We start from the raw sequence: 9,875 nt of genomic DNA, 5'->3' as shown, positions 1-9,875 counted from the left end.
ATCAGAGAGCTCATTTAATCCTTCTGGGGAACACAGAATCATAGAGCAGAAGACATAACAGCCAGGGTAGAAAAATCTTGGTTATCTTATCTTTCATTTTGCTTTCCTCAATTCACCACTGCTTCACAAAAAGAAAAGCCCAGGAATGACAGCATCTTGGTCTCCTCTAACACTTACTGCAAACACATCAAAAAGTAAAGGATGCCAGTCCTTGCACTGGCATCAAATAAGACACTGATTGGATTCCTCATCTCTAAAAAGGCATATTACTTTTATTAAAAGATAATTTTTCATAAAACAAATAGTTCTTAAGATACAAATGGTGATGTACTGAGAAGATTGATGTACAATACTCAGGAAACAACAGACAACAAAGTACTTATATAATAGTGATCCTTGAACAATGCTAAACTCCTTCACAGGAGTTTAAACAGAGCACATTAACAGAGTTCAAATATGCCAACAAACACCCTGCCTCTTCTAATTCACAGAATGCAAATGAGTATCTTCCAGGGTCCTTACTCTAGGACTACAACACTTGCAGTATGACAACTTGCACAGATGAGATCTTTCTTACATTTTTCTAGAAGAAGAGTTAAATTTGAAATGTACAAAATGTTGGAGTGCTTCAAGTCAGAGGTATAGGTTGGATACTGAACAATGTAGCCAATGTAAACACTGGTATCCTTCTACTGTCTCTTCATGTTTGTATGCCTCATAATACCTCTATTTTTACTTGAATGAAAAAAGAAAGCAAAGACTACTAAAACTGAAGGCTTCTTACAGTTCAGAGAAGAGCACCGTTCACTGTGCAGCATCTGAATCCACCCAGTAGCAAATTCAGGTAGCAAGGTCCAACTACCAGTCTCAAAAAAACCCAAATGTGTCTGGAAAAAATAACAGTCTGAGAAAATAGTGGAAGTACAGAGAACCTGACTTGACAGGCCTGCTATGTGCAGGAGTTGCTAAGAGCAGCAGCTGCACTCAGGAACCAAAAGGGCTGAGAAAATCATGGTGAAAAGGAAGCACAGGAACAGAGGTGGGAACAGGCTTGAGAGGAAGCTGGAAGGAGTGCTGTGTCACACACAGTAACACAGAGAATTTTAACAGCAAGTTGCTGCCCAGAGCTAGCTTAAGATGGGCTTGGCATTGCATAAGAATGGTAAAATCCCCAGTAGCTGCCCTGCTTGGAAGAAAACCTAGAGTTAACATGAATATCCCTTGATTCATCTAGCATTTCTCCACATCCCATTGCATATGCCACTACAAAACCATCATGCTAATGTGAGTTCTTATGGGCAACAAAGCCCAAATAATCAAATTCACTGTTCACGCGTGTTACCACTTGTAATCAACAATTTTTTACTAGTATCACAAAATATTGTCCTTTGATGTCTCAGGTGAAGGAATAATACAGGAAATAGCAGGTGAAATATCTACTTTCATCCACTAACAGGAAGAAATTATTTTTTATTTCTAAAGAAGTTTTTTATTAACAGCAAGTTGTTCATCATTTTGATGTGGGGTAAAAAGGACAAAATAAAAGACCAAGAACATGAAGCAATCAGAGCTACTGGTGGAAGACTCTACAGCTCTAATAATAGTAAAACATCCCTGAAATAGCAGTGATGAGTAGGAATATTGAGAAAAAGACAAGAATAAAGAAGTAGAGATATCACTCACATCTAAATACTATATATTCTGAAGGAAGTTATTGAAGTGCTCCAGGTGGACTTCAAACACGTATGTGTATGATATAAGAAACTGCATTAAGCACATTTAATGAGGTCATAGAGGACTGGAAACATAATATCAACTGTGTTATACATACATTGCTCACAAAAACTACCCTGATGTTTCTGTTTTAAGAATATAGCCTGTTTGGCAGTGTTTTTTCTTTTGACAAAAGGCAGATCATGAAAATAGAAGGCAAAAAAAAAAAACCAACCCTACTCTACATCCTTACAGGTTTTGTAGACAAATCTTGTACATACAGATTTAAACATCTGTGCCCAGAAAGGGTTCTTGGATGTCAGTGAAAAAGCAGACATGTGCACTCAGCAAAATAAAGTACATCCTTCATGAGTAGAAACCCTTTCACCACCGCTCTGAGGCAAAGTCTGTGAAGCATAAAGACTGGAGAACAACTGATATTTCTCCCATTCAAGGAGAGGCATACAACCTTAGAAGATAGCAGGTCTGGAGTATATAAACAGAAATACATTATTCTCGTTAATTAAATTGTAAGCCCCATTACTACAGGATGTTATGAAGGACAAATGGGTTCTAAAAGAGATTAGATGAACTCACAGAGAACAAAAGGTCTGTCACAGAACAGTAAATACAACTGTCAGGCTACAGCTGGGTCAGAGAGTATCTAATTGCTGTCTGCTGAAAGGTGCTGTAATATGCTTGAGAAACAAACACTTTATACATAACCAGGCTGCTATACTACAAATCTTCCTTCCTCCAGCTGGAGACAGAATAGTGGGCTTGACCCTTCCTCTGATCTGACATGAAAGTTCTTTATCCACTCTTCCTTCTAGAGTGGCAGGTCCGCAAATACTGCCTTATTAACCTTTGAACACTTTGTCTTTATTCAGAAAATTATTCTCTAAGATCTTCTAAAGGAGTTACAGTTAACACCTGCAAGCTGAGAGGTTCATTATATATTACACTGGCATTTAAGGTATTTTGGACAACTTCAGATCAATCCAATAAATTGACAGCAATGGGTTGCCAAGAACCATATCATCAGAAACTAATAATTCTGTGGCACAAAGGATTTTCTTAAATCTCAGTTGCAAACTTCATAAGAAACCTCATATGTACATGATGGCTTTAGACTCAAGGACAGTAGCTTCAGATTGGACATGAACAAGAAACTTTTCCCTGTGACAATGGTGAGACACCATGACCAAGAGAAGCTGTGGATGCCCCATCCCTGGAAGTGCCCAGTCAGGCTGCAGGGAGCCCTGAGCAACCTGGTCTAGTGAAAGGTGTTCCTCCTGCTCATGGCAGGGGGTTGGAAGTGGATGATCTTTAAGGTCCCCTTCAACCCAAGCCCTTCTATTGTTGTACGATTCTACGGTTGCAGATAATTTGCTCCAGTACACATGACTAAAAGGGGTTTAATGTGATGGCATTAAAAAAAACCCAGCTATACACTACAACTGACCCACATTATTGCTTCAGTCTTCCATCAAATGCAATGAATCACATTGCAAGTTTACTCATTGAAATTGCATATATTTGTATCAGTTGCTCTGTTGGTCTGTGCACATAGTTTGAGCATGTGAAATGTAGCAAAGGCCTTGTTCAGGAGATTCTTCTGCTGGAAGGAAGTACTCTCAAGCAGCAAAGTTCAAGATAATTTCACTCATGAAGTCCCAAACAATGCCCAAATGTTACAGTTTGAAACCTAAATATCAATTTGTAAAAAAACCCATCTGATATAATTAAAAATTCCACAAAACAAAGCTTTTTTCTAGTAATCTTTCCTCCTTTTCCTTAAGACAGAATTTTTATATGGAACTGGGCCTCACAAAAATCTGGTTTTGTTTGTTTAGTTTGGTGTTTGGGTTTTTAGGGTTTTTTGGAAGTTCAATCATTGTTAGTACAGCTGGAAATCTTTGCCTTCAGAAATAAATGTCTGCAAAAGCGAGAAGACAACTGATTTTTACAACTGTCATAAGGAAAGTGCTCTAATTGCAGAGGAACACAATTTTTAGATTAATTAGATTTGCTTTAAACTATTGTTTATAAAGTGTTAACAATTCAGACTTTTTATTTTTGCATCAACAATGACTTTATTAAGAACAATATAGTTTTTGGCCTCCTGCATGGAAGTTACATTCCCACTTCTTTTTTCTTCCTGCAAGGCTTTTCGTCATTGTGAACTACGTTTTATATAGCCATAGAATCAGAGAATCATTGAATGGCTTGGGTTGGAAGGAGCTTTAGAGATCGTCTACTTTAAACCCCTGTGAATGGGCAAGGGCACCTTCCACAAGGCCAGGCTGTTCAGGGACTTGAATCCAAATGTCTGTCCACTGACAGCACAGACCAACACATCAAATACTGTAGCTGCATGTAGTAATTTTTTCTCCAACTGAAGTGAACAAAAATAGGCAGTTATCCATGTTCTAAAATACTCTGCCATATGTAGATGTATAAAATACAGCACCAGAAGAAGCACTGGAACATGATGGTGGAATCACCATCCCTGGAAGTATTCAAAAATATGAGTAGTCTGGTGCTTAGTGATATGGCTTAGTGGACAGGGTGGTATCCAGCAGAACGTTGGACTTGATGGTCTTGGAGGTCTTTTCCAATCTTAATGATTCTACAATTCCAAGACCCGGTATGATTTTTGGAATCCAGTATTTTTGGTAATAATTGTACTATTCCTGAGGGAAATCTTACGCTGACAAAACCCTGAAGTATTTTTACAGCAAAGCACTTTTCATGTATGTTAAAACACACAGACTCTGATTGAAGAGAGCCCGCAAGTGAATCCAAGTTTCCTCAAGTTGCATTGACAATTTGGATAATTCTTCCAAGAGTTTTGGCTCCGATGAGAGAATCTTAAGATGTAACTGAAAATGAAAACAAGCAGTTAGTGAAACAAATACAGATTAAAAAATTAAAAGATTTTTTTTAAATTAAAAATTTTAAAAAAATGTTTTCCCCATCCAATTCCAATACTTTGCTTTCAGGAGATGTCCCAAATTGGGAAAGGACTCTTTTCTTTCAATTAATTTCCTCTATTTAATACTGCTCCCTTTTTGCTAGTCTTGACAAGCCATTTTTCATGTTCTAGATGGAATAAGGCAGCACAGTGTCTTAAATATGCTATAGTTTTACTAAATCATCTTCTGGCAAGGCTGCTGAATCAATTCTCATCACACACTTCCCTAGAGGGCAACTTTCTCTACCTTCTGACCTGCATGACAAATTCCTTTTTAGGCTAGAAAGGCTAGACAGATGTGCTAAGGTCAATCAGGATTATTATTTTAATTATCCATGTTGCACACATCAAGAAGAATGATGCCAGCATAGACTATAGTGATAGAGATGGATGAGGTCTCCTTATGTGACAAAGGGCAACCTTGTTAAAACAGAAATAAGAGAAACCTTCTGAACTTCCAGTAATTATTACCACTTAATGGATGGAATATTTATTTTCCAGGCTACAATTTAAATATCTAGGAGCCTTAATACTGAGTTTTAGTCTGAAAGAGAGTAGGTTCAGTCTGAATACTAGACAAAATTCTTTACTGTGAATGTGGTGAGGCACTGGAACACGTTACCCAGAGAAGCTGTGGATGCCCTGGTATTACATGTGTCCTAATGTTTATAATATTGTTTTCCAAGTAAACTGTTATTAATTGCTTTCACATTATTTCATAAATCAGAGTGTCTAAAACACTTGTGCCATTAGAAGGGTTTCAATCTTCTGCAGAACCACTTTGTCTCTAGGAGTAACTGTTACTGTGCTTCAGTAACAGTTACTGTTACTAACACACACCCTGGAATAATTTCATTAGCTCTGTGATACTCAACAGGCAACACAAGAAAGGCAGCCCACTGATATGGAAAGTAGGTAAGGCTTGCAAAGTCTAGTGATAAATCCAACAAAATGTCCGATTTATTTCCCAACCATTGTGTATTAAATTCCTTGCTTATGTAAGACATAGCATACCTTAGTTTAATAATAAACAACCACTAAGAAGTTAGGAATGTTACAAAAAAAATAAACCCAATTCTAAGTAAGGAATATCAGAACAAAACCTCTCTGGCAGGGGCCTCATCACAATATCTTCTGTTTTGCAAGTTTTTCATGACGGTCACCAAATGAGTGACCAAATCATCCAATACATTCTGTTAGACATTTTAAAACCATTCTCAACCAAAATCACTTCAGATAATCTGAGCAGACAATTTCTACCTCTTTACTGTATAACCGTTATTTTAAATAGGCCTAACATAAATTTTATAAGAAAACTGTTACCTTTAAAAATAGTGCCAGGTACGCCTGAGCAAGTTCAAAGTTGTACTTCTTGTTCAGCATCATCCCAATCATTCTCAGAAAGCTCAGCATCACCTCCATTGAGCCCCCACCTTCAGGGGCCAAACCCCGTAGTTCTACCTCAATATTAGATGGTCCCAAGCTTTTCAGTAAGTCAAGTGGAGCTTTATCTGTGTTAGAACATTGGGGGACACATTATTAGTAACATCTGCAAAACAGAATCTAACAGATCCTTCACAAGACAGGCTTATTCTAAAATTCTTAAGCAGTGACTATGAATTTCAAGTTTTTCCTGTTTCCTAACCTTTTGTTTTCAACAAAATGTCTCCCTGTCTTTAATTTACTGTCCCACCACCTACTAAAAGTACAGATGCACTTTATTTGTAATTTAAAAATACAAGCAACATCTTTGTATTTGTTTCAATTTTTCCCCTCTTCTAAGTTAAACAAAGTTTCTAATTAACCACATAACACTGTCATTTCACATCTCTTGGCAGAAAGAATGTACATACTTGAGACTCTGAGCTGTTAAGGGTGACTATACTCTGAAAGATAGAGAGCACTACTTTTACTAGGCATCTTTATTCTAGCTGACATTAAGCAAAACTAGACACCTTCTGGTGCATCTAACAAAATTATTACTTTTGTTAAGTGAATGCCTGGAAGTGCTACAAGAAAATCTTTTTCATAGTAGAAATACATGCAATTTACAATCTTTCTTCCTCTTCCTAATTGCTCCTTCTCAGGACTTCTACCATCCTACCTGATGACCTACAAGGATTCCATCTATTTGCTTTAAAAAGGAAGCAGCAAAAATATGTTTGGTTGCAAAAATGCAGCTGATAGTTATAACATTTTTAAAATGTATGTGATTAATATTTCTTTTGCTAAGAAGTTGCTAAGAAGACCAACTTCATGGTAATTAATGGTATTAGGCATTGGTTAATATTCCTCAGGTGGTATAAATCGATATTTGATTCCTAAAAAAAATCATTAGCTAGTTTTGAATATAACTGATTATAGCAGTACTAAACAGATGCATTTAATAGCTTTTTTTAATGACATTAAACAAACGAAGCATGGAACATGTTGTGAGGTTGATACATGTACAACATGGAAAATGTTGCAGCTCAATCTTCACACCTGAGCTGAGGTGTGAAGCCCCGTTTCCGCCCCAACAGTAAACCAGGATGGTTTCTAGCAGGATTCTTTTTATTTGCACGGTCCAGTCATGTTTAGAAGAGATGGCTGTAATCTAGCCAGCAAAGAGCCATGTTCCCCATCAGCAGCCAGGATCACAAGGCTCCCTGGATGGTGGCTGTGGCACAGACCCTGAGGCACACCTGCCTCACAGCAGAGGTGGCCTGAGGCAGGTCCACATGTCCAAGTACAACAGAGTGCACTTGCTCCCTGGTAGAGCCAGCTCCACAAGGTTTTTAAACAATCACCTCTTCTAAGTGACTCTGAGGCACTTCAATAGAACACTGTCAATCGAAATACTAAAGGTGAGGCAGAAGAACAGACCTTGTTTGTGACAGATAATGAAGTTCTGCACACAAAATATTTTAAATGCACTTGAGTAAGGTGGTCATCTCAAGAGAGTTTAAGCAGGGGTAGAAGAACTTCCAATAGAACGGCTTTGTGGACAAGCTACTGTCCATTTACATTTCCAAGTCAGCTATATTAGCAATCATTTAAAAAAATCTGAGTTTCAATGATTCTGTAGCATCACAAGGTAAACATGAATAACAGCTGGTGCATTCCACAGGTTTAAGTGATTAAATTTCAAAATAAACTGAATGTTTGAAGAAATCCAACACCTTATTTTTGTATAATTTATTTTTTTCCTAAGCTTTAAATTATAGGGCAATGAATTAACACTGTAAGTTAACTGACTGCCTGGTGAAGTAGCCCTTGAAAGGAGAACTTGCTAGGCACATTATGCTTTTCATGTTTCAGTGAATCACCAGACTATTCCTTAGCAAATCAATCCCTTCCTTCTTTCGTTTCCCTAGAAATAATGCACAGCACCTTTTCTGAGTGACATCATCACAGTTTTCAAAAAAGCTTAATGATCTTAAGAACCCAACCTTCCTTCTCCATAAGGGTTTTAGTCAGAATTGGGTTCCATGCTGCAGACAAACTGCAGTACCAATGGATCTTTATCTGGTCATTTTCTCTGCCTTTTATACTGTACTATGCATATTTTTTTTCTCACATCTGTTACAATTCTGACATTAGAAATCACATATGTATCAAAATAAAAGCAGCATCAACATTTTTAGTGAAGTATTTCATTAACTTACATTCATTGGTGCTTAGGGCTTCTTCAAGATGAATGTAGAAATCAGATTTCAGCGCCAGTATCCCAAGGTTTACCACCTTTGACTAGACCACAAAAGCACAGCAGTGTGTCCATGAATATGCAAACACATTTTTGCAACTCAATTATATTATTTTTCTACTGAGAAAATAAGACTTTGAGAAATAAAGCAATGATACAGTGAGTTAAAACTGGTTCTTTACTAGTGATTTAACCCAACATTAAAAAGCATTTGAGTTTTCTTTTAAAATACACTATATAAACACAATTACATTGATTCTTGTTTTTACCTGTGTATCACTTTCCTCCTCTGGTGGAATGTATCGAGGTATAAGACCAGGAAGTGTTGGGATGAAGAACGGTGCTGACTTTGGAACTTTTGGTGGCTCTCTTGGTTTATTTTTTTTCTGTTAATTAGATATTTGAATTAAAATCATTATCACCATAGTAAGAGCATATGAGAATATTTTTTTTCAAGAGTTTCCTTTTTAAAATACTGTGAAAACTCTAAAGACTAACTGAAAAGTAAATAGACAAGTAAAATCCTTTACCACTAATTATGAAGCTACTATTCAGCAGAAAAAAAGCCCCTCTCCCAAATCCCAGAAACTCTGAAAAGCACCACACAGACTTCTAATGCAAAATCTTGAAAAACACCTGAAAAGCAGGATTAAGCTTCACGAATAGGTAATGCATTTTGTAGAAATAGGGCAAATATATAGATGTATGCTATTTTTTTGCACAGTTTCAGTACCTTGATAATATCAAGGTTGAGGAGATTTTTCCACCTTGATTCCGGTAACAAGGAAAGGGTCACCAGCTGCTCTCCCAATTGCTCAGGTGAGACATATTCTATCATTTCATCACATGGCTCTTCATCTCCTGACACATCCACATCTTGCAGAAACAGATATCTTTTATGAACATTCATACTCCACAATAATTTTTTAAAAAATCAAGCCCAACACCTTATTTTTTTTTGCAATTTTTGAATAACAAATGTATAATAGTTATAGACATAGGTGCTAACATTGAGCTAAAAATCTACAGAAACAATCTGTATTAGCCTTATGAAATATTAAATAATTTTAAAAGGTTAGCTAAGATGTAGAATTTAATAAACAAATTTTTAATGACTGATAAGATTTGTCCACTTTGACTGAAGTTACATTAAAGCAGTTTACAGATTTATTAAAGAAAACAAAATTTTGACAGTAATCTGTTGCTCTTTCTGGATAAATATGTATAAATATGGATAAATCTGTATAAATATGGATAAATATGTAGAACCATAGTAATTATGGTTCTACATTATAAACCTGTGAAATCCTTGAATTTAGATCCTTGCACTCTATTCACTACCTCATCACAACCTCTTCATAGGTATGACTGGAGTGGCACATAAAAATGAAGAAAATCTCAACATTAAAGCACAACAACCCACAAGAAAAGTTGTAATATCAGTCACTTGATTTTCTCTTTATTTCCTGTGTGATCTTGACCAAACAGGTCTGCTTTCCT

At 36.6% G+C, this 9,875-nt stretch overlaps 1 protein-coding gene across 1 annotated transcript in view; it reads right to left on the bottom strand.

Moving 5' to 3' along the window:
* Window positions 1-250: 250 nt before the first annotated feature.
* Window positions 251-9,875, bottom strand: part of WDR36 (WD repeat domain 36) — a 33,191-nt gene continuing 23,566 nt past the window's right edge. The window contains exons 19-23 of the mRNA XM_038124843.1: window positions 9,109-9,251; window positions 8,645-8,761; window positions 8,338-8,419; window positions 6,014-6,201; window positions 251-4,598 (exon numbers count right to left, since the gene is read on the bottom strand). Of these exons, the coding sequence (XP_037980771.1) occupies window positions 4,449-4,598; window positions 6,014-6,201; window positions 8,338-8,419; window positions 8,645-8,761; window positions 9,109-9,251 (680 nt within the window). The 3' untranslated portion in view covers window positions 251-4,448. The remainder of the gene's footprint in view (window positions 4,599-6,013; window positions 6,202-8,337; window positions 8,420-8,644; window positions 8,762-9,108; window positions 9,252-9,875) is intronic.

This window comes from Motacilla alba, chromosome Z (assembly GCF_015832195.1).
Source record: "Motacilla alba alba isolate MOTALB_02 chromosome Z, Motacilla_alba_V1.0_pri, whole genome shotgun sequence".
In the NCBI taxonomy this organism is placed as follows: Eukaryota; Metazoa; Chordata; class Aves; order Passeriformes; family Motacillidae; genus Motacilla; species Motacilla alba.
This window is presented reverse-complemented; position numbering and strand designations above follow the sequence as displayed.